Source organism: Scyliorhinus torazame, chromosome 7 (assembly GCF_047496885.1).
Source record: "Scyliorhinus torazame isolate Kashiwa2021f chromosome 7, sScyTor2.1, whole genome shotgun sequence".
NCBI lineage: Eukaryota > Metazoa > Chordata > Chondrichthyes > Carcharhiniformes > Scyliorhinidae > Scyliorhinus > Scyliorhinus torazame.
In genome coordinates, this window is record NC_092713.1 from 105,186,510 (window position 1) to 105,212,051 (window position 25,542).

General features: G+C 46.3%; 1 protein-coding gene across 6 annotated transcripts in view; it reads left to right on the forward strand.

Annotated features, from left to right (window-relative positions):
* odr4 (odr-4 GPCR localization factor homolog) overlaps positions 1-25,542 on the forward strand; it is a 181,699-nt gene that overhangs the window by 67,388 nt on the left and 88,769 nt on the right. For all 6 annotated transcript variants that reach the window (XM_072511214.1, XM_072511213.1, XM_072511217.1 and 3 more), the window contains 3 exons: positions 3,869-3,905; positions 11,249-11,383; positions 22,409-22,504. In XM_072511214.1, the coding sequence (XP_072367315.1) occupies positions 3,869-3,905; positions 11,249-11,383; positions 22,409-22,504 (268 nt within the window). The remainder of the gene's footprint in view (positions 1-3,868; positions 3,906-11,248; positions 11,384-22,408; positions 22,505-25,542) is intronic.

Here is a 25,542-nt window from a genome sequence, read left to right on the forward strand (position 1 = left end):
TGGTCAAGAGCCATTGCCAGAGGCTCTATCACTAGCACAAACAACAGCGGCGGCAGCGCGCACCCTTGTGCAGTTTAAAGTTTTGTGAGTCCATGTCGTTGGTCCCCACACTCCGCATCGGTGCCACGTATAACAGGCGCACCCATGCCACAAACTTCAGCCCAAACCCGAACCTTCCCAGGACCTCAAACAGGTACCCCACTCCACCCGGTCAAATGCCTTCTCCGTGTCCATGTACACCACTACCTCCGGTACCTGAGCTCTTGATGGGGTCATGACCACATTTAACAGCCTCCTTATATTACTAGAAAGCTGCCTGTCCTTTACGAAACCTGTCTGGTCCTCCACAGCCACCCCCAGGACACATCCTTTCATCGATCCCGCCAAGAGTCACAGAGACAAAGGCAGAAGGGAGTGTTAGCATTGCCGAACCTGCTACATTATTACTGGGCGGCGACCATGGAGAAGGTGAGGCTGTGTTGGGAAGAAGAGGGAGAAGAATGGGTTAAAATGGAGGACGAATTCTGTAGGGTGTCCAACTTGAGGGCTATGGTGACGGCGGCATTGCCAACGGCGCCAAAGAAATATGCAGAGAGCCCGGTGCAGTCCACAGTAAAAGTCTGAAACCAACTGAGGAGGCAATTCGGGTTGGAAGGGATGTCGGTGCTGGCGCCAATGTGCGAAACCCACTGTTTTAAGCCAGGGGGAATAGATGGTATGTATAGGAAGTGGAGAGAAGTGGGGCTGGTTAAGGTGAGGGATCTGTGGCTGGAAAAGGGGTTTGCTCGTATAGAGGAACTGAAGGAGAGGGCAGAGCTCCCGAGAGGAAATTAGTTTAGGTACCTGCAGGTAAGGGATTTTGCACGGAAGGTTTGGAAAGAGTTCCCTAGGTTGCCAAGTTACACCCTGTTGGGGCGACTGCTGCATCCGGATGTGGAAGGGGAGGACACAATCGGAGACATAAACGGGTGGCTGGGAGAACAGGGAGGTGAGCAGATGGTGAAGATTAAGGAGAAGTGGGGGGGAGGGGATATAAACTGGGGAGTATGGAGGGAGGCGCTTCGAAGGGTGATTGCGACCTCGTGTGCAAGGATGGGCCTGCTACAGTTCAAGGTCATACACAGTACATATAACTCGGGCAAGAATGAGTGGGTTCTTCCAGGGAGTGGCAGAAAAGTGTGGGCGGGGACCAACGAATCGCGCACATATGTTCTGGGGCTGCGAAAAGTTGGAGAGATTCTGGGCGGGAGTGTTCGCGGCGCGAATGAGGATAGTGGGGGAGGAGGTTGAGCCGGACCCTTTGGTGGTGATATTCAGGATATCGGAGAAGCTGGAGCTGATGGAGGGGAGGAAGACTGACGGTGTGGCCTTCGCCTCTCTTGATTGCCCGGCGAATGATTCTGTTGGAATGACGGTCAGTAGTGCCGCTGGGGTTGGTGGCCTGGTTGGGGGATTTTTTTTACTTTCTTCGGCTGGAAAAGATCAAGTACAAATTAAGGGGTTCAGTGGACTGCTTCGAGGCAAGGTGGGGGATGTTCATGGCTGTGTTCGAGGAACTGTTCATCGCGGGAGAGGGGGGGAAGAAGGAGGGGGTGAAAAAGGGAAAGGTTTGTACAAACTGTATAGTTGTGTGTTGGAGAGTTTGCCCGAATTGTATATGGTTTGTAATCTTTTGTAATAAGTTTGGAATAAAATATATTTAACATTTTTTTTTACGTTTCTTTTTTTTAAAATTTAGAGTGCCCAATTAATTTTTTCCAATTAAGGGCAATTTAGCGTGGCCAATCCATCTACTCTGCACATCTTTGGGTTGTGGGGGCAAAACCCACGTAAGCACACGGAGAATGTGCAAACTTCACGCGGACAGTGAACCAGAGCCAGGATCGAACCTGGGACCTCGGCGCAGTGAGGCAACAGGGCTAACCCACTGCCCCACCGTGCTACCCTTTTTTTTAACATTTCTCACTTGATTACTCATGTTCTATTTTCTCCCCCTTTATCAATTTCTTGGCCAACTCTTTGATTTTTAAAACTTACCTCAGGCTCACTACTCTTTTTGGCAACATTCTAAGCCTTGTCTTTTAACCTAATACTATCCTGAACTTGGCAGGGCGGGAACTGCGCGCTCCCATTGCCTGGCAAGGTGGATTCTCCAAACCCAGCAGAACGGTGCAAAGAACACTGGACTGGATTCTTCGAGTCTGAGACGAAGTGCTGACGCCGTCGTGGGAACAGTGCCGTTTTAAGATCGAAGAAACGGCCACTGATTCCCCCGTCTGGCGGAGGGCTAGCAGGCTCACCGTGTAGAGCACCAGGCTCTAGCTGCAGATACGGCCAGATACTTTCCGGGTCCATGGCTGCGCATGTGCACGGCGGCAGCTTACAGCGACCGAGACGTGCAACATGGCACCAGCCGCGCGCGGACCAGCCTGCCAAATAGTGACCCCCTTTGGCCAGGCTCACCACCCCCCACCAGTGCCCCCAGTCCCCGCCAAAGCCCCCCTGCCCACGGATCAGCTCCTCCCCCTCCCCCCCCCCCCCCCCCAAACAGTGGCAGCGCTGGACATAATCCTCAGGCACTACGCCGAGTTCCCGAAAACAAAATAGTATGAGTAACCCACGCCATCGGGAACTCGACCCATTGGAGGTGGAGCTACGGGGAGGGCCTCAGGTAACGCCCTGAGGCCACCATATGGTGTGCGAGAGGGCGGAGCATCACAAAAGCGGCGGTGCCCCTGATTTCGGCACCAACGGGGATTCTCCGGCTGATCGACGCCGGCGGAGACCGGAGAATCCCGTCCACTGAATTACTCTACAGTGGACAGGATCAAATTACCATTCCTGACAAACCTTGGAGTGCCATGTCCTTCAAACCTTGGAGTGCCATGTCCTTCAAACCTTGGAGTGCCATGTCCTTCAAACCTTGGAGTGCCATGTCCTTCAAACCTTGGAGTGCCATGTCCTTCAAACCTTGGAGTGCCATGTCCTTCAAACCTTGGAGTGCCATGTCCTTCAAACCTTGGAGTGCCATGTCCTTCAAACCTTGGAGTGCCATGTCCTTCAAACCTTGGAGTGCCATGTCCTTCAAACCTTGGAGTGCCATGTCCTTCAAACCTTGGAGTGCCATGTCCTTCAAACCTTGGAGTGCCATGTCCTTCAAACCTTGGAGTGCCACGTCCTTCAAACCTTGGAGTGCCATGTCCTTCAAACCTTGGAGTGCCATGTCCTTCAAACCTTGGAGTGCCATGTCCTTCAAACCTTGGAGTGCCATGTCCTTCAAACCTTGGAGTGCCATGTCCTTCAAACCTTGGAGTGCCATGTCCTTCAAACCTTGGAGTGCCATGTCCTTCAAACCTTGGAGTGCCATGTCCTTCAAACCTTGGAGTGCCATGTCCTTCAAACCTTGGAGTGCCATGTCCTTCAAACCTTGGAGTGCCATGTCCTTTAAGTAGATCAGTCAAAGATCAGGCTTCACTACTTAGGTTGGAAGTAGTAGACAACTTGCACTAAGTGCGAAAATATTGAAAAAAACGTTGAATGCTTCCTGCCAGAAGCGCTCACAAAATAATAAACATTAAAAGCAAAAAGGAGCACCCTTCTACAGTGAATTCCTACTCCTTTCCAAATTTCAACTTTCCATACTGTTCATGATGAGCTTTGTTCGTGTGACACCCTGTGGTTTAGCTCCATGCCTCATCTCTGTGAACAGATGATCCAAAATAGGATACAAATATCGAATCAAAGTGAGATAGCAAAGTAGAAACAATTACAACTTAAAGTCATATTAACAAATTATTTATTCAATTTAAGAGGAATCTGCTCTACTTGAAAAATGCACTCAAACTTTTCCTAAACACCTTGCATACAGAATGAAGGTGCAAGCTTATGATCTTCACAATCCACAGGTAAGAATATTGTGTTGGAGTCTATTCAATTTGAAGTCCTCTCATTTAAATTAAATGCTATTTTCATTATTTAAGCACAAAATTACCACTTTATTGTGTGATTTCTGTAGTTGAGTTTATGTTTTAAGAGTGTAGCTTTAAATTTTCAAAATTTTAAATTTCTGTCTGGATATATATGCCATTAGAAATGAGCACATGCTCTGCACTTGTATTTGAGCTTTCAAATTACCTCTATAAGGTCTTACATTACCACTTGTATAGCTTATTAGTTCATTTGTACATTATAGCTTATTAGTACATTAATACATTAACTAATAAAAGTTTTTATACAAAAACCCGGTTGGGAGCACCAAATCTGAATATTGATAATGAGAGACACGTTCTTCATCTTGCACCCATAAAGTCAAATGCAGGAATGTAAAATTTCCAACACTCTCAACAATTTAAACCACAAGGGAAAAGGTGTTGATGGTTGGCAAAAGTCAACTCTGATCGAGGCATTTCCATGGAGAAAGCTCAAGCTCCCAGGTAATATTACTTTTGTTTGCAGAGAATAGGGTCTGGATCCTCCGTTCTAGAGACTAAGTCCCCACGCCGGCATCAAAACGGTGGCGTTTCACAATGGAAAAATCGCTGTGAAACAGCCACCGATTCCCTATTCCGGGAGGGGCTAGCAGCCAGGTAGCGTAGAGCACCCGCCTCTAGCTGCCGATATGGCCTGGAGAATTGCCGGGTCCGTGGCTGCGCATGCGCATGTCGGCGGCCTGCAGTGTCTGCGCTGTGCTTCATGGCGGATGCCGCTTGCAGACCCGCCCGCAAAATTGTCCCCCGCTTCGGCTGGCTCGTGCACCCCGGACCGTCCCACCACAGTGCCCCCAGCCCCGAATATGTCCACCCCTGCCCGCGGATCGGCCCTCCGCTGACTGGCGGCGCTGGACTGAGTCTGCAGCCGCCACGCTGAGACCCCACACGTCCCACACCGTTGTGAACTCGGCCGGTTGAGGACGGAGCATCGCGGGGCGGGCCTCAGCCAACATACGGAGGCCATGAATACAAAAATGAGACATGGAGTGGATAAAAGTGGATACGGAGCATCGCGAAAGCAGCGCTGCCCCCGATTTCGGTGTAATCGGGGATTCTCCGCACCGTCACCGAACCCGATTTCGGCATCGGAGATCGAAGAATCCAGCCCCTGGTTTCTGCATTTAAACCTGTCACTTCTAGCAAGAGTACATGAGCCATGTTACGAACATGACTGATTATTTTTAATTGGTTGTTAGTGTACCTATTAGCGCACTCTGGATTATTCAGCAAGTGCTCCACAACTGCAGAATCACATCCGATAGTAGACATTTTGTTTTGGGTTTTGCAAACATGGGCTGGTTAAGTACACCTGTATTCTGTCTTGCGAACAACCAAAGGAACGCTGTTTGATTTGATCGGCCAGTTGTTGGGATGTGCAGGCTAAATACCTGGCAACACACCGGTGCTAAAATTCATACATGAAGTTGCTCAATTGTGTAGTAGGCAGAATGTCTTTTTGGACTGATAGCAGCATACTATTAGTGGAAAATTCCAGTCCTGCGGCCACTGCAATATGAAACCACTTGCATAACCGTTGTTCAGATTTTTGAGATGCTTTGCCTTTCCAGGGTAATTTGAGGTAGACCAGGCACTTTTTAGGTTTGAAAGTGCCAGCTTTTGGCCCATTGCAATGATCTGAACAGGTTAGCATTGTGCTGCAGGGTAGCTTTGATGTACTCTACTTCTGCATCAAGCGTGCAAGGTGAGCAAATGGCTACGGTCCTATTTACAAGATTGAGTGTGTGGAGCTATACGAATCCCAACGTGTATATTGACCAGTGAAGATAGGCTTGCGGTAGACTGTTGCGGAGAACCCATTTGTGGATTTCTCAATTAGCACGTCACGGAAATTTATTTTTCAAAAGGCATTTGACAAAGTACCACATAATAGACTTGCCATCGAAATTGAAGCTCATGTGATTAAAGGTACAGTGGCAGTATGGTATGAAATTGGCAAAGGAACAGAAAGCAGAGAGTAATGAATGGTTATTTTTTGTGAATGAAAGGAAATGTGTACTCGTGTTCCCCAGATACAACTCAGAAATGCAAAGAAGATAGTAACTGACTTCAGGAAGACATCGACAGACTGATGAAATGGGCAGACACATGGCAGATGAAATTTAACGGAAGTGTGAAATAATGCTATTTTGAAAGGAATAAAAAGTAGCAATATAAGCTAATTGATACAAATTTAGAGGAGTTGTGAGAACACATAGGGAGGATGTTTGTGCACAAATCTTTGAACGTGGCATGGCCAGTGTGAACAAGTCTAAAACGCCACTGTAGACCCTTGACTTTATTGGTAGAAGCATAGAGTACAAAAAGCATGGAGGTTATTCAAAACAGTGCTAAAACACTGATTAGGCCTCAGCTAGAGTGGTATGTTCAGTCCTGGGTACAACACTTTAGCAAGGATATTAAGGTGTGGAGGGGTTACAGAAGATATTGGCTAGAATGCCACTAGAAATGAAAACTTCACTGATGTGGGGAGATTGTAAAAGCTGGGGGTTGTTGACCTTAGATCAAGGAAGTTTAAGAGGAAATTTATGGAGGTGTTCAAAATCATGATTGCTGGAGTAAATAAGGAACATAGGAACAATAGTAGGCTGTTTAGCACCTTTTGAGCTCATCCCCCAAATCAAATGAGACCTAATTTCAGTTACCCACCTTTTCCCCCACACACCTCAATGCCTTTGACTTGCAAAATATATCAATCTCAGTTTTAAAATTAACAATTAATGTGACATCAACTAACATTTACAGAAAAGAGTTCCAAATTTCTATCAACCTTTGCATGAAGAAATGTTTTCTAATTTCACTCCTGAAAGTTCTGGCTATGCTGTGTAGTACTGGATTCCCCAACTTTTGGAAATAGTTTCTCCGTATCTGCACTGTTTCCGCTAGTATCGTAAAATCTCAATCAAACCATTCCCAAACTTCAGAATTTAAGAGGAGACAACGCAAGTCTGGTCAATTCATCCTTAAACTCTAGATATTCACTTGGGTAAACCTCCAATGTGATGTGAGCGCTACCAAGCATAGGTGTCCAGTTCATGTGTTGTAATGTATTTAGGGGTTTAGAAGGAGTGAAGGTAGGGAGAGAGCGGGGAGGCTGAATCAACAAAAGTGGTTTGATCTTGTCTGGCCCATTTTCATGCTGTCTTGCAGAACCAATTAGTGTATCGCTGAAGAACATTACAACAGGACAGTATCACAACTAGTAGGACAGACCCAGGTGTTGGCTTCTTGAGCCAGAACAGAATACTGATGCCCATTTGTACAGAAATCATAAAGTTTCTGTGAACACTTAGTTGTACAAGAATACTTGGAATGTGCTTTTGCTGCTGTTTTGTTAAAAGATAAAATTTGTTATGCATGCCTATTATACAGGGTAAGCACAATGTTTCATAAAAATGCCTTGAAGGGTTGTTGTCCCTTTTTCCTTTCCAAATGTTTGGGGCATACCTATTCCAATAGCACCTCTTTGTGCAGAACATTTCATGGAGAAGAACAACAAAGATTAGTAATCAGTCTTTTTGCTCTATGGGCCCTGATTTTCCTTGGGCTTTCAGTTATTGTGTAGTCGTATGCCAGACACGAGATGCCTGAAACAAGTGCCCTACTCGGAGCTTCAACGTGCCAAGCAAGCCCCATGAGGGCAGAGGAAACACTTCAAGGACAATCTCAGAGCTTCCTTGAAAATGTGTAACATCCCCACCAACATCTATAAATCCCTGGCCCAAAACCGCCTGAAGTGGAGGAAAAGCGTCTGGGAAGGAGCTGAACATCTCGAGTTCCATCACTGAGAGAGCTGAAGCCAAGAGTCAATAACGGAAGGATTTGGATTTATTGTCACGTGTACTGAGGTACAGTGAAAAGTATTGTTCTGTGTACAGTCCAGACAAATCATTCTGCACATGAAAAACATAGGACATACGATAAATACACAAAGTAAATATATAGAAATTGGGTGAAGTAGTTGCGTGTAGTGCTACTCCGAGAAGATGCGTGGAGAGATCAGTTCAGTCCATATGAGGGCCATTCAGGAGTCGGGTAACATCGGGGAAGAAGCTGTTTTTGAATCTATCCGTGTGTGTTCTCAGACTTTTGTATCTCCTGCTTGATGGAAGAGGTTGGAAGAGAGAATAACCTGGGTGGGAAGGGTCTTTGAGTGTGCTGCCTGCTTTCCCAAGGCAGTGGGAGATGTAGACAGAGTCAATGATTTGGAAGCAGCTTCATGTGATAGACTGGGCTGTGTTCATGACTCTAGTTCCTTATGGTCTTGCAACGAGCAGTTGCCAGACCAGATTGTGATGCAGCCAGATAGGATGTTTTCTATGGTGCATCTGTAAAAATTATTAAGAAACAATGTTGGCATGCCGAATTTCCTTAGTTTCCTGAGGAAGTATAGATGCTGTTGTGCTTTCTTGGTCGTAGTGTCGACGTAAGTGGACCAGGCCAGATGGTTGATGATGTGCACACCTAGGAATTTGAAGCTGTCAACCATCTCCACCTCGGCACCATTGATGCAGACAGGGGTGTGTACTTTGTTTCCTGAAGTCAATGACCAGCTCCTTAGTTTTGCTGATGTTGAGGGAGAGATTGCTATCGTTACACCATGCCACTAATTTCTCTATCTCCTTCCTATACTCTGAATCATCGTTGTTTGAGATGCGACCCACTACGGTTGTGTCATCAGCAAACGTGTAGATGGAGTTGGAGCCAAATTTTGCCACACAGTCATGTGGCTGTAGGGAGTATAGTAGGGAGCTAAGTGCACAGCTTTGGGGGCCTTTGTATTGAGGATTATTGTGAAGGAGGTGTTGTTTATCGTTACTAATTGTGGTCTGTAGGTCAGGACGTCGAGGATCCAGTTGCAGAGGGAGGAGCCCAGTCCTAGGTTTTGGAATTTTGATATGAGCTTGGCTGGGATTCATGTGTTGAAGGAGGAGCTGTAGTCAACGAATAGGAGTCTGACGAGGGAATCCTTGTTGTTGAGATGTTTCAGGGATGAGTGTAGGGCCAGGGAGATGGTGTCTGCTGTGGACCAGTTATGGTGGTATGTGAATTATAATGGATCAAGGCATTCTGGGAGTATGGAGTTGATGTGTCTCATGATCAACCTCTCGACGCACTTCATAATGATAGATGTCAAGTCCACCCTTCAGTAGTCGTTGAGGCACATTGCCTGGTTCTTCTTTGGCAATGGTATGATGGTGATCTTCTTGAAGCAGGTAGAAACCTCGGAAAGGAGTAGGGAGATGTCCGCGAATACACCTGCCAGTTGGTCCGCGCAGTATCTGAGTGCATGACCAGGGACTCCGTCAGGACCCGTTGCTTTCCAAGGGTTCCTTTTCAAGAAGGCCTATCTGACTTCGGAGGCTGTGACGGTAGATATGGGTGTGTCCAAGGCTGTTGGGGAAGTTGGCAACGGTTTGTTGGTTTCCTGCCCGAAACAAGCATAGAATGCATTACGTTCATTGGGGAGGGGTGCGCTGTTGCCGGAGATTCTACTCGGCTTTGCTTTGTAGCCTGTTACGCTGTTTAAGCCTCGCCACAACCAACGAGAGTCAGTGTCATTAGTCTGTGAGTGACTCTAGCTTAGTCTGATATTGTCCGTTGGCGTCCATGATGGCTTTGCGGAGGTCGTACCTTGATTTCTTGTATAGGTCAGGGTCGCCTGTCTTGAGCATGGCCTTCTGTAGGGTGTGAATCTCCCAGTTAAACCATGATTTCCGGTTGGGGAACGCACGTATTACCTTCTTTGGCACGCAATCTTTAACACACTTACTAATGGAAGTCTATGACGCTGGTAGAATACTTATTTAGGTTGGCCGCTGAGTTCTGGAATATGGACCAGTCCACTGACTCCAAGCAGTTGCGTAGGAGCTCTTCTGTTACCTTGGACCAGCATTGCACGACCTTCTTAACCAGATTTTCCCGCTTACGTTTCTGCTTGTATGCGGGAGAAGGAGCGTCGCCTGGTGGTCCGAATTTCCCGAAGTGCGGTTGGTGGATGGATCAGTAGGTGCCCTTGATGTTTGTACACACATGGCAACCATGGCACCCTACCCACCCGCTCCTCCAACCACCGTCTGCTTCACCTGTGACTAGGTCACGCATTGGACTCATCAGTCACCTGAGAACTCCCCTTTCGTATGGAAGCAAGTCATCCTCGACTTCGAGGGGATGCCTTAGAAGGAGTGTTGTTGTGAATGTAGCACTGTTTACAAGTATAAACAGGGTTTCTACTGCATTTCCAGGCAAGTTAAGATGTGTAGTGCAGAATTAAGAAATCCATAGCCATAACGACACAGTGAAATGAAATGTTGAGAGGAAAGTATTCAAATATTTCACTTGTACCCCATAAGAGTTTCATGATGTGCTTGTTTGAATTCAGCTGTTTTTTAGTTGTACTGCTAGAAGCTACAATTTGTAACCTCACCAATTCTCACCTTTTCCAACTGCTTCTTTCGAATTAAAGATCAAATGATGTGTAGAAGTTGGGATCTTTCCTGCCAGCTTGGCTCAATTGTGGCATTTTATGCTTCTGAGTCAGAAGGTTGTAGCTTTAAGTACTACACCAGAATTTGAACACCCAAGGACCACTACGTTGTTGGAACTGTACTGTTTTTCAGAATAAGATTAAATCAAGGCTCAGTCTGCCTCCGTGTGCATGTAAAAGTTTCTATAGCATTGCTTGAAGAACAGGTAGCTTTTCCAATGGCATTATTCCTCCCTCAGGTTAACACCATCAAAAGCACAAATTAATCAGTTATTCATCTCACTTGCTGTTTGTGGGACCTTGCCAGATGAAAAATGTCTGCTATGTTTGCCTAAATGGACAGTCTCTGTTCACCAGAAGTAATTACTGCCTGTGAGGTGCATCAGGGGATATCCTGAACATGCAAGATACATTGTGTGAATGCAAGTTTTTCTTACATTTTTGTTTTTAAATATCTCAAAATACATTTGTAAGATAATTGCATGGCATAAAATAATTTTTTGAGATGAAACGATCATGAAAACAACCAAGAGCAAATGTATCGTGATTATGTAACAATTGATTACATCGAAACTGCTTGTAGATATGTTGATTTAAACCTTTGACTTTGGGGTATTCAATAGAAATGTACAATATATATATTTGGACATTATTAACAACAGAAATAGTACTGTGTATGCCAAATATTCATGCAGTGATTCCAGAAAGAAAATATTCTATTTACTAATGAATCTTAATTTCTTGTATTTTCAAGACTCCTATTAAATTGCTAGAATGTAAATCCAGCAGTTTGACAGCTCCATGGCAGATTGTGGAAGCCACCATCAATGTGGATGTTAATATACCCGTACCAGTAACTGCAGAACGTCAGTTTGACAAGGAATCATTGGTATGGGTTACATATTTTGTTTCAAATCACTTTTCATTTTTGCACTGATTACAATTTCAGGAGTCAGAAATTCTTCTGTTATTTTGGATTCTTCCACTGTTCCTGATGTTTGATTTGAGCTGATTGAACAGTGCAGGAAATGGAAGATAGATAAGATGTGATAAAAGGCAAAACAATCATAATTTCCATTTTATAGTGATTCAAAACAAACCTGTTGGACTTTAACCTGGTATTGTAAGACTTCTTACTGTGCTCACCCCAGTCCAACGCCGGCATCTCCACATTGCAGTATATTATGTTGATGGAGGTACTTCAAAATCACTTTATGATGTAGACCATACCTTTAGAGGAGTGGAGAATGTTGCAGACTCATTCTACATATTGAGTTTGAGGTGAAAGAACAGCTGCTAGAAGGATAAAGAAAAAGTGAATAAGAAACCTAGAGCCAACATTACCTTTGGAAAAGAAAGACGGAAGCAGCAGATGAACAGTATCAAATGCATGTGGCAAATAGTAGAAAATGATCCAGCAGATGCATTGGCAAATAAGATTGAGAAGAAATTCTGACATAATTCTGCAAGAAGAGAGGAGTCCTATGTAGGTGGGTAGCAACTGAACAGAGGATAAGAGGATGGAACAGAAAAAACAAAATTGGTTTTGGTGTGAGAAGAAAGTGCTCAAGCAGTGGATCTCTCAGTACAGTCCAAATTAATTATGGGCACCGGACAAAGGTTAACAATGGGTTTGCGGCAGGGAGAAGGTGGTGCTCAGAATGATAGTGATCTTCTGCCAGGTGGTTCTTTCTTATGTTTGATCTTTTCAAAGGATGTGGGCTTCACTGGCTGTACCAGCACTTATTTGCCCATTCCTAATTTCCCTTGGGAAGGTGGTGGCGATCCACCTTGAACTGCTGCAGTCTATATGGTGTAGATACAGTGCTGCTAGGAAGGGAGTTCCGGGATTTTGAACCAGTGTCAGTAAAGGAATGGTAATATTCCAAATCAGGATGTTGTGTGGCTTGGAGGGAACTTGCAGCCTGTGGTGTTTCCATTCATCTGCTACCCTTGTCTTTCTGGTTGGTAGATGTTAGGGGTTTGGAAGATGCTGACAAGGAGCCTGGGTGAGTTGCTGCCGTGCATCTTGTAGATGATACACATTGCTGCCACTGCGCATTATTGATGGCAGGAATGTATGTTGAGTTGGTGGATGGGATGCCAGTCAAGCGGGCTGTTTTCTGTATAGTGTCGGGATTCTTCAGTGTTGTTAGGGCTGCACCTATCCAGACAAGTGGAGACTTTCCATAACATTCCTGTGACAGACTTTCAGGAGGGGAATTTCTTGCTGCAGTATTCCCACCCTCTGATCTGCCCTTGTAGTCACAGTATTAATATGGTTCATACAGTTCAGTTTCTGATCAATGGTAATCCCCCAGGATATTGATTGTGGGGAATTCAGCGTGAGGATTGTGGTTGGATTTGGTCTTGTTGGGGATGGTTGTTGTCTGGCAATTGTGTAGCATGAATGTTGCCACTTATCAGACCAAGCCTGAATGCTGTCCAGCTCTTGCTGCATATGGAACATGGACTGCTTCAGTATCTGAGGAGTTGCAAATGGTGCTGACCATTGTGTAGTCAACATTGGCGAACATCCCTACCTTTGGCATTATGATGGAAGGAAGGTCATTGATGAAGCACCTGAAGATGGTTGGGCGAAGGTCACTATCCTGAGGAACCCCTGCATTGATATCTGGGGACTGAGCTGATCAACTTACAACATCTACAACCATCTTTCTTTGTGCTAGGTTTGACTCCAACCAATGGAGAATGTTTCCCCCTGATTCTCATTGACATCAGTTTTGCTAGGGATCCTTGATGCCATGCTTGGTCAAATGCTGTTTTGATGTCAAGGACAGTCACTCTCACCACACTTCTGGCATTAAGCTTGTTTGTCCATATTTGAACCAAGGCTGTAATGAGACCATGAGCTGAGTGGCCCTTGTGGAACCCAAACTGAGCGATTGCTGAGCAAGTGATACTTGATACCTTCCATCATTTTGCTGATGATTGCAAGTAGACTGATAGGATAGTAATTGGCTGTATTGCATTTGTTCTGCTTCCTGTGACTAGGATAAAATAGCTAGGCAATTTTCGGCATTGCAGGATAGATGCCAGTGTTGTAGCTGTACTGGGACAGATTGGCTAGGAGCACAGCAAATTCTTGATTTCAAGAATGCAGTACTATTGCTAGAATGTTGTTAGGGGCCATAGGCTTTGCAATGCCTTCAACTGTTTCTTGGTATCATGTGGAGCAAATTGAATTTACTAAAGATTGGCATCTGTGTTGCTGGTGATCTTAGAAGGAGGATGAAATGAATCATCTACTTGGCACTCCTAGCTGAAGATGTTTGTAAATGCTTCAGCCTTGTATTTTACACTGATGTGATGGGCACCCCCATCAATTAGGTGGATGTCAAAGTTAGGAGGAGGATGCAAGACGCTTCAAGAGAATTTGGAGAAGCTAAGTGAGTGGACAAAAATTTGGCAAATGAAATACAGTGTGGAGAAATATGGGGTTATCCATTTGGTAGGAGAATCAGAAATACAAACAAAGTATCTCTTTACGTTGAGAGGCTGGAAAATGTTGAACATCAAAGAGACTTGGGTGTCCTTGTTCATGAGTAAGTGAAAGTGAGCATGCAGTTACAGCAAGAATTAAGAAGGCAAATGGTATGGTGGCCTTTATTACAAAAGGATTTGAGTATAGGAGTAAAGATGCCTCTGGAGAGGCATAGAATCTTGCTGAGATTGCACCTGAAATATTGTGTGCAGTTTTGGCTTCACCTAAGGAAAAATATACTTGTCAGAAAAGGAGTGCAACAAAGGTTCAATAAATTAATTCCTGGGATGGAGGGATTGTCCTATGAGGGAGGAATTTAGAAGAATGAGAGATAACTCATTCAGTTATGGAGAATTCTTACAGGGTTCGGCAGGGTAGTTGCAGGAAGGATGTTTCCCCTGGCTGGAAGGTCTAGGACTAGGGGACACAGTCTCAGAATAGGGAACAGGCCATTTAGGACTGAGATGAGGAGGAATTCCTTCATTCAGAGGGCAGTGAAACTTTGGAATTCCCTGCCCCAGAGGGCTATGGAGGCTCAGAGTATGCTCAAGATTGAGACCAATAGATTTCCATATATTTTTTTTTTTATTAAATATTTTATTGAAAATTTTTGGTCAACCAACACAGTACATTGTGCATCCTTTACACAATATTATAACAACACAAATAACAATGACCTATTTTATAAACAAAAAATAAATAAATAAATAATAAATAACAAAAATGAAAACTAGCCCTAATTGGCAACTGCCTTGTCACAAGTAACACTCTCCAAAAATATAATTTAACAGTCCAATATATAATTATCTGTAGCAACGACCTATACATACTATACAGTATATATTAACAACCCTGAGAGTCCTTCTGGTTCCTCCTCCTCCCCCCCCCCCCCCCCCCCCCCGATCCTGGGCTGCTGCTCCTGCCTTCTTTTTCCCATTCCGTCTATCTTTCTGCGAGGTATTCGACGAACGGTTGCCACCGCCTGGTGAACCCTTGAGCCGACCCCCTTAGGACGAACTTAATCCGCTCTAGCTTTATAAACCCCGCCATGTCATTTATCCAGGTCTCCACCCCCGGGGGCTTGGCTTCTTTCCACATTAGCAATATCCTGCGCCGGGCTACTAGGGACGCAAAGGCCAAAACATCAGCCTCTCTCGCCTCCTGCACTCCCGGCTCTTGTGCAACCCCAAATATAGCCAACCCCCAGCTTGGTTCGACCCGGACTCCTACTACTTTTGAAAGCACCTTTGTCACCCCCATCCAAAACCTCTGTAGTGCCGGGCATGACCAAAACATATGGGTATGATTCGCTGGGCTTCTCGAGCACCTCGCACACCTATCCTCCACCCCAAAAAATTTACTGAGCCGTGCTCCAGTCATATGTGCCCTGTGTAATACCTTAAACTGAATCAGGCTTAGCCTGGCACACGAGGATGACGAGTTTACCCTGCTTAGGGCATCTGCCCACAGCCCCTCCTCGATCTCCTCCATTCTTCCCATTTCCCTTTTAGTTCATCTACCATAGTCTCCCCTTCGTCCCTCATTTCCCTATATATATCTGACACCTTACCATCCCCCACCCATGTCTTTGAGATCACTCTGTCCTGCACCTCTTGTGTCGGGAGCTGCGGGAATTCCCTCACCTGTTGCCTCGCAAAAGCCCTCAGTTGCATATACCTGAATGCATTCCCTTGGGGCAACCCATATTTCTCGGTCAGCGCTCCCAGACTCGCGAACTTCCCATCCACAAACAGATCTTTCAGTTGCGTTATTCCTGCTCTTTGCCACATTCCATATCCCCCATCCATTCCCCCCGGGGCAAACCTATGGTTGTTTCTTATCGGGGACCCCCCCAAGGCTCCAGTCTTGCCCCTATGCCGTCTCCACTGTCCCCAAATCTTCAGTGTAGCCACCACCACCGGGCTTGTGGTGTAGTTCCTCGGTGAGAACGGCAATGGGGCTGTCACCATAGCCTGTAGGCTAGTCCCCCTACAGGACGCCCTCTCTAATCTCTTCCACGCCGCTCCCTCCTCCTCTCCCATCCACTTACTCACCATTGAAATATTAGCGGCCCAATAATACTCACTTAGGCTCGGTAGTGCCAGCCCCCCCCTATCCCTGCTACGCTGTAAGAATCCCTTCCTCACTCTCGGGGTCTTCCCGGCCCACACAAAACCCATGATGCTCTTTTCAATCCTTTTAAAAAAAAAAAAGCCTTCGTGATCACCACCGAACACAAAGAGGAATCTCGGGAGGACCACCATCTTAACCGCCTGCACCCTCCCTGCCATTGACAGGGACACCATATCCCATCTCTTGAAATCCTCCTCCATCTGTTCCACCAACCGCGTTAAATTTAACCTATGCAATGTGCCCCAATTCTTAGCTATCTGGATCCCCAGGTAACGAAAGTCCCTTGATACCTTCCTCAACGGTAGGTCCTCTATTTCTCTACTCTGCTCCCCTGGATGCACCACAAACAACTCACTTTTCCCCATGTTCAATTTATACCCTGAAAAATCCCCAAACTCCCCAAGTATCCGCATTATTTCTGGCATCCCCTCCGCCGGGTCCGCCACGTATAGTAGCAAATCGTCCGCATACAAAGATACCCGGTGCTCTTCTCCTCCCCTAAGTACTCCCCTCCACTTCTTGGAACCCCTCAACGCTATCGCCAGGGGCTCAATCGCCAGTGCAAACAATAATGGGGACAGAGGGCATCCCTGCCTTGTCCCTCTATGGAGCCGAAAATATGCAGATCCCTGTCCATTCGTGACCACGCTCGCCACTGGGGCCCTATACAACAGCTGCACCCATCTAACATACCCCTCTCCAAAACCAAATCTCCTCAACACCTCCCACAAATAATCCCACTCCACTCTATCAAATGCTTTCTCGGCATCCATCGCCACTACTATCTCTGTTTCTCCCTCTGGTGGGGCCATCATCATTACCCCTAACAACCTCCGTATATTCGTGTTCAGCTGTCTCCCCTTCACAAACCCAGTTTGGTCCTCGTGGACCACCCCCGGGACACATTCCTCTATTCTCATTGCCATTACCTTGGCCAGGACCTTGGCATCTACATTTAGGAGAGAAATAGGTCTAGAGGACCCGCATTGTAGCGGGTCCTTTTCCTTCTTTAAGAGAAGCGATATCGTTGCTTCAGACATAGTCGGGGGCAGTTGTCCCCTTTCCTTTGCCTCATTAAAGGTCCTCGTCAGTACCGGGACGAGCAAGTCCACATATTTTCTCTAGAATTCGACTGGGAATCCATCCGGTCCCGGGGCCTTTCCCGCCTGCATGCTCCTAATTCCTTTCACCACTTCTTCTACCTCGATCTGTGCTCCCAGTCCCACCCTTTCCTGCTCTTCACCTTGGGAAATTCCAGCCGATCCAAGAAGCCCATCATTCTCTCCCTCCCATCCGGGGGTTGAGCTTCATATAATTTTTTATAAAATGTCTTGAACACTCCATTCACTCTCTCCGCTCCTCGCTCCATCTCTCCTTCCTCATCCCTCACTCCCCCTATTTCCCTCGCTGCTCCCCTTTTCCTCAATTGGTGTGCCAGCAACCTGCTCGCCTTCTCCCCATATTCGTACTGTACACCCTGTGCCTTCCTCCATTGTGCCTCTGCAGTGCCTGTAGTCAGCAAGTCAAATTCTACATGTAGCCTTTGCCTTTCCCTGTACAGTCCCTCCTCCGGTGCTTCCGCATATTGTCTGTCCACCCTCAAAAGTTCTTGCAGCAACCGCTCCCGTTCCTTACCCTCCTGCTTCCCTTTACGTGCCCTTATTGATATCAGCTCCCCTCTAACCACCGCCTTCAACGCCTCCCAGATCACTCCCACCTGGACCTCCCCATTATCATTGAGTTCCAAGTACTTTTCAATGCACCCCCTCACCCTTAGACACACCCCCTCATCTGCCATTAGTCCCATGTCCATTCTCCAGGGTGGGCGCCCTCCTGTTTCCTCCCCTATCTCCAAGTCCACCCAGTGTGGAGCGTGATCCGAAATGGCTATAGCCGTATACTCCGTTCCCCTCACCTTCGGGATCAATGCCCTACCCAGCACAAAAAAGTCTATTCGCGAGTAGACTTTATGGACATAGGAGAAAAACGAGAACTCCTTACTCCTAGGTCTGCTAAATCTCCACGGGTCTACACCTCCCATCTGCTCCATAAAATCTTTAAGCACCTTGGCTGCTGCCGGCCTCCTTCCAGTCCTGGACTTCGACCTATCCAGCCCTGGTTCCAACACCGTATTAAAATCTCCCCCCATTATCAGCTTTCCCATCTCTAGGTCCGGAATGCGTCCTAGCATCCGCCTCATAAAATTGGCATCATCCCAGTTCGGGGCATATACGTTTACCAAAACCACCGTCTCCCCCTGTAGTTTGCCACTCACCATCACGTATCTGCCCCCGTTATCCGCCACTATAGTCTTTGCCTCGAACATTACCCGCTTCCCCACTAATATAGCCACCCCCCTGTTTTTCGCATCTAGCCCCGAATGGAACACCTGCCCCACCCATCCTTTGCGTAGCCTAACCTGGTCCATCAGTTTCAGGTGCGTTTCCTGTAACATAACCACATCTGCCTTAAGTTTCTTAAGGTGTGCGAGTACCCGTGCCCTCTTTATCGGCCCGTTCAGCCCTCTCACGTTCCACGTGATCAGCCGAGTTGGGGGGCTTCCTACCACCCCCCCTTGTCGATTAGCCATCACTTTTTTCCAGCTCCTCACCCGGTTCCCACGCAGCTGTATCTCCCCCAGGCGGTGCCCCCCCGCCCATCCTCTCCCATACCAGCTCCCCCCTCTCCCCAGCAGCAGCAACCCAGTAATTCCCCCCTCCCACCCCCCCCGCTAGATCCCCCGCTAGCGTAATTACTCCCCCCATGTTGCTCCCAGAAGTCAGCAAACTCTGGCTGACCTCGGCTTCCCCCCGTGACCTCGGCTCGCACCGTGCGACGCCCCCTCCTTCCTGCTTCTCTATTCCCGCCATGATTATCATAGCGCGGGAACCAAGCCCGCGCTTCTCCCTTGGCCCCGCCCCCAATGGCCAACGCCCCATCTCCTCCACCTCCCCTCCTCCCCCCATCACCACCTGTGGGAGAGAGAAAAGTTACCACATCGCAGGATTAGTACATAAAACCCCTCTTTGCCCCCCACATTCGCCCCACCACTTTGTTCGAACGTTCTTTTTAATAACCCGCTCATTCCAGTTTTTCTTCCACAATAAAAGTCCACGCTTCATCCGCCGTCTCAAAGTAGTGGTGCCTCCCTCGATATGTGACCCACAGTCTTGCCGGTTGCAGCATTCCAAATTTTATCTTCTTTTTATGAAGCACCGCCTTGGCCCGATTAAAGCTCGCCCTCCTTCTCGCCACCTCCGCACTCCAGTCTTGATAAACGCGGATCACCGCGTTCTCCCATTTACTGCTCCGAGTTTTCTTCGCCCATCTAAGGACCATTTCTCTATCCTTAAAACGGAGGAATCTCACCACTATGGCTCTGGGAATTTCTCCTGCTCTCGGTCCTCGCGCCATCACTCGGTATGCTCCCTCCACCTCCAACGGACCCGCCGGGGCCTCCGCTCCCATTAACGAGTGCAGCATCGTGCTCACATATGCCCCGACGTCCGCTCCCTCCACTCCTTCAGGAAGACCAAGAATCCTCAGGTTGTTCCTCCTTGCGTTGTTTTCCAGTGCCTCCAACCTTTCCACACATCGTTTCTGATGTGCCTCCTGCGTCTCCGTCTTCACCACCAGGCCCTGTATATCGTCCTCATTCTCGGCTGCCATTGCCTTCACGACCCGAAGTTCCCGCTCCTGGGTCTTTTGTTCCTCCTTTAGCCCTTCGATCGCCTGTAGTATCGGGGCCAACAGCTCTTTCTTCATTTCCTTTTTGATCTCTTCCACACAGCATTTCAGGAACTCTTGTTGTTCAGGGCCCCTGTTAAACTGCCACCTTCCGACGCCATCTTGGTTTTTGCTTGCCTTCCTTGCCGCTGTTCTAAAGGATCCACTGCAATCTGGCCACTCTCTCCTCCTTTTTCCATCCGTATCCAGGGGGGATTCCCTTCTGGTTTACCGCACAGTGTTTTTAGCCGTCAAAATTGCCGTTGGGGCTCCTATCAAGAGCCCAAAAGTCCGTTTCACAGGGAGCTGCCGAAACGTGCGACTCAGCTGGTCATCGCCGCACCCGGAAACCAGATTTCTATATATTAACATCAAGGGATATGAGGATAGTGCAGGAAAATAGTGTTGATGTAGAAGATTAGCCATGATCTGGTTGAATGACAGAGTGGGCTCAAATGACTCAATGGCCTGCTTCTCCTCATGCTTTTTATATTCTTATCATTGACGTTGGGGATATTTGTGGGGCCTCCACTTCCAGTTAGTAGTTCAATATCCACCACTATTCGCAAGCGGCCAAGCGAGAAATAGGAAAAAACATCCAACGATGGCTGTTTGACCTCAACCAAAGATAGGGCTGAGAGCTAACAGAGCCATGAATTTTGTTGGTGTGTATGACTGAAGCCATTGTTTTGGTGGCCAGGCAGCCATTCGAGATGAATTGTTAAATGCGACTTAATCTGAGATAAGATGGAGTTGCTCGGTTGGAGGTTTGTAGAATGAGAGTGTTAGCTGAGAGTCAAACCTAAAGAGCATGAGGCTTTCTGTAATCTGGTCAGATCGAAGTAGTCATTTAGAAGGAGATAGATTGGAGAGAGTAAGTGCTGAGAAATCAAATAGTCAACTTGTGAAAGAATCAGGAAGCCAGAAAGCATATTTTAAAAACTGCAGGAAAACCTGTTGGAGTAGAAGGTGAAGATGAGAAAAACAATAGCAGTATTGATTTCTTTTGCATTCATATAAGTTTCACATTCATTGAGCAAGGTAAAGGAGAGAAGTGTGATTGAAAGAGTCGGGAAGGCTGGAGGGTATAGTGAAAGCTTGACAAATTGACATAAGAAAGGAATGTGGTTGATGTGGCAATGAAAAATAACGGTCTTCTCTCAAAGTGCCATGAATCTGGGATTAATTACCCCATACTGCAGCGGACACTGGGATATTGAGTAAATTTAAGGAGGAGGTAGACAGATTTTAAATTAGCAATGGGTTAAAGATTTATGCAGAACAGGCAGGAAAGTTGAGTTGAGGCCTAGGTGATATCCGCTATGATCATATGAATGGCAGAGGCTTGAGGGGCTGAATGGCTTACTCCTTCTCTGATTTCTGATGTTCTTATTCTCTTGTGTGACTGCTCAGTCATTTTTTTTTTACTTTTTTGGATTTTTGTGGCAGATCGAGTCTTAAAATAATTCTTTATGAAGCAAGCAAGCAGAAAATCTTACGAGATTCCTAATACAACATAAATGACATAATATTGTGGAGAGGGTACTAATTTAGCAAATTTCTTTTGAAATAGTGTTGACTTGTTAATCTAAAATATGTAGATTGAGAGCGGCAAAGTGGCGCAATGGCTAGCACTGCTCCCTACGGCGCTGAGGACCCGGATTCGATCCCGGCCCCGGATCACTTTCTATCTGGAGTTTGCACATTCTCCCTGTGTATGTGTTGGCTCCGCCCCCACAGCCCAAAGATGTGCAGATTAGGTGGATTGTCCACACTAAAATTGCCCCTTAATTCGAAAAAAATAATAATTGGGCACTCTAAATTTTTTTTTTTAAATTGTAGATTGAGATACCTAATAGAAGATAGAATATTAAAAGCTAACAAAGTTGATAACTGTATTGCTCGAATATTTTATACTAAACAAAGAAAGTTCCTATTGTAGCTACATTTTAATTAAAAGTTTGCATGTGAAAGTAAATAGTGTTTAAAGAAAGACAACACTGTTGCTTAGCAACCAGGACCACCTTAGGTTAGGAACAACTTTTTAGTTTTAGTTTTAAGCTGGATGCAGAAGCAGCTGGACAGGACCAGGGAGCTGCAAAAACCAGACTTCCCAAGAGAACACACAAAAGTCCGAGAACCAGGGAGTTGGGACAAAAAAAATATCTACGTAAAACAGTTAAGTTAAAGGAACAACGATCAAGAAGTTGAACAAGGTCCTGTTGGATGAAGTTGTGGGAGATTACTGTGCACAAATTAGTTGTTGTGTTTCCTACATTACAACAGTGACTTCGCTATAAAGCGCTTTGAGATGTCTGGTGGTTGTGCAAAGTGCCTCTAAAATGCACGTTTTTCTCTCTTTTTCGTCTGAACTCTAGATCAGTGGAATTTGTACTTCCAAAGATTTCATTTCATTGTTAGTATACTCCTTGTAATGCAGCAGTCTTGAATTTCTTTTCAAATGTAGCTCAGTTTTGTTATGTTGAGCTTGTCTATGATGACACTTTGTATGTTTTTGTTCTCTTCCCTTTCACCATTTTCCCTCCCCAGAAAGGCCTGAACAACTGGGCAAAGCAAATTATGCAATGCAGTTACCTGATAAATGGACAGTTTAAAGAGCCAGAGAGCCTATTAGGGGAAGGATCGGTATGGAAGCTCAATAATATTTTACATTTGTTCCTTTTAAAAGTGCATTTAATATAATCTGTCTAACTACAACAGAGTTGCTGACCAAAATATGTGATTTGTCTGTTGTTCCTTTTGTATTTATAACTCCTATAACAATCTTTCCTATAACAATCTTTCCACCATCATCTAACTGGGTGGGATAACACATGCCTGTTTCCATTCATATTCATTTAGTCATAGCCAGAGAACAATTGCAATTTCTTCTCTTCTGGCTTTTGCACTGTTAGCACTATTGTCCCGCAAGGGTGTGTCTCGCAACCACTTTTTGTTATACGGCAACAACATCCAAAAACACGGCATCCATATGTATGATGATAACACCCAAGTCTACCTTGTCAGGCAGCAGAAATTTCCAACAACTAAATATTAGGAAGACTGAAAATTCTGTTTTCAGTCCCTGAGAAGGTTGTGGTGAGCTGCCGCCTTGAGCCACTGCAGTCAATGTGGTGTAGGCACACCCACTACTACTAGGGAAGGAGTGCCAGGATTTTGCCCCAGCGACAGTGAAGGAACATCCATATATTTCCAAGTCAAGATGGTGAGTGACTTGGAGGGGAACTTCCAGGTGGTGGTGTTCCCATGTGTCACTGCCCTTGTTCCTCTAGATGGTAATGATTGTGGGTTTCGAAGGTGCTGCCTAAGGAACCGTGATGAGTTCCTGCTGTGTAACCTGTAGATAGTACACCCTGCTGCCACTGCTACCGGTGGTGGAGAGAGTGAATGTTTGTTAAAGGGGTACCAATCAAGTGGGCTGCTTTGTCCTGGATGTTGTCGAGCTATTTCAGTGTTGTTGGAGCTGCATCCATCCAGGCAAGCGGGGAGTATTACATCACATTCCTAACCTGTGCCCTGTAGATTGTGGACAGGCTTTGGGGAGTCAGGCAGATACTGCAGGATACTTAGCCTCTGATCTGTTCTTGTCGCCATTGTTTATATGGCTGGTTTCTAGTCAGTCATAACCCGTAGAATGTTGGTAATGCGGGGATTCAGTGATGGTAATGCCACTGAGTGTCATGGGGTGATGGTTAGATTCTTTCTTGTGGAAACGGTCGTTACCTGGCACTTATCTGTCATAAATGTTACTTCCACTTGTCAGCCCAAGCCTGGATAATAATCAGGTCTCGCTGCATTTGGACATAGACTGCTTCATTATCTGAGATCTGAGGCGTCGTCATGATGGTACTGAACATTGTGCAATGTTCATCTGGGAACATCTCCATTTCTGACCTTAGGACGGAAGGAAGGTCACCGATGAAGCAGCTAAAGATGATTGGGCCTAAGACACTACACTGAGGAACACCTGGAACGATGTCATGGGGCTGAGATGACTAGATTCCAGCAGCCACAGCCATTTTATTTTGTTCTAGGTATGAGTCCAACCAGCAGAGAATTTCGCCCCTGATTCTCATTAATTCCAGTTTTGCTACAGCTCCTTGGTGCCATACCCGACCAAGTGGTCTTAATGACGAGATCAGTCGTTCTCACTTCACCTCTGGAGTTCAGCTCTTTTGTCCATATTTGAACCAAGACTATAATGAACTCAGGAGCTGAGTGGCCCTGGGGAGACCCAAACTGAGCGTGAGCAGATTATTGTTGAGTAATATCTTTATAGCACTGTTGATGACCCCTTTCACCACTTTACTGCTAATTGAGAGTAGACTGATGCGGCACTAATTGGCCGGTTTGGATTTGTTCTTTTTGTGTATAGGTCATACATGGGCAATTTTCCACATTGCCGGGCAAACGGCAGTGTCGAAGTTGTACTGGAACAGCTTGGCTAGGGACACGGCAAGTTCTGGAGCACAAGTCTTCAGACTATTGCAGGAAGATTGTCAGGTTCCATAGCCTCTGCAGTACCCAGTGCTTCAGGGTTTCTTGACATTACGTGAAGTGAAACAAGTTGGCTGAAAACTGGCAACTGTGATGCTGGGGACCTCCAAAGGAAGATGGATCATCCACTCGGCACTTCTAGCTGAAGATTGTAGTGGATGCTTCAGTCTTGTCTTTGGCACTGATGTGCTGAGCTCCTTCATTATTGAGGATGGGGATATTTGTGGAGCCACCTCCTCCACTGAGTTGTTTAATTATCCACCACCATTCATGGCTGGATGTGGCAGGATTGCAGAGTTTATTTCTGGTCCGTTGGTTGTGGGATAGCTTAACTTTGTCAATGAATTGCTGCTCATCTTGTTTGGCACACAAGTAGTCCTGTGCTGTAACTTCACCAACTTGCTGACACGGCATGTTACTGCTCCTCTCTTGCACTCTTCATTGAACCAGGTTTGATCCCCTGGCTTGCTGGTACTGGTAGAGTGGGGGATATGCTGGGTCATGAGGTTGCAGATTGTGGTTGAGTACAATTCTGCTTCTGCTGATGGCCCACAGTGTTCATAGTTGCCCAGTCTCGAGTTGCTTAATCTGTTCAAAATCTATGCCATTTAGCACAGTGATACTGCCACACAACATGATGGACGGTATCCTCATTGTGGAGATGGGACTTCGTCTTCACAAGGACTGTGCGGTGGTCACTCCTCCTGATACGGTCATGGACAGATGCATTTGCAGTAGGAAGGTTGGTGAGGATGAAGTCAAGTATGTTTTTCCCTCTTGTTGGTTCCCTCACCACCTCTCGCAGACCCAATCTAATAGCTATGTCCTTTACGACTTGACCAGCTCGATCCATTGAGGTGTGACTGAGCTACTCTTGTTGATGGACATTGAAGTCCCCCACCCAGAGTATATTTTGCAGCCTTGCCATCCTCAGTGCTTCCTCCAAGTGGTGTTCAACATGAAGGAGTACTGAACCTTCAGCTGAAGGGGGAGTGGTGACAGTATGTGGTAATCAGCAGGGGGTTTCCGTATCCGTGTTTAACCTGATGCCCGGAGACATCATGAGGTCAAGAGTTGATATTGAAAACTCCCAGGGCAACTCCCTCCCCAATGTATATCATTGTGCCGTCACTTCTGCTGGGTCTGCCCTCCTGGTGGGACAGGAT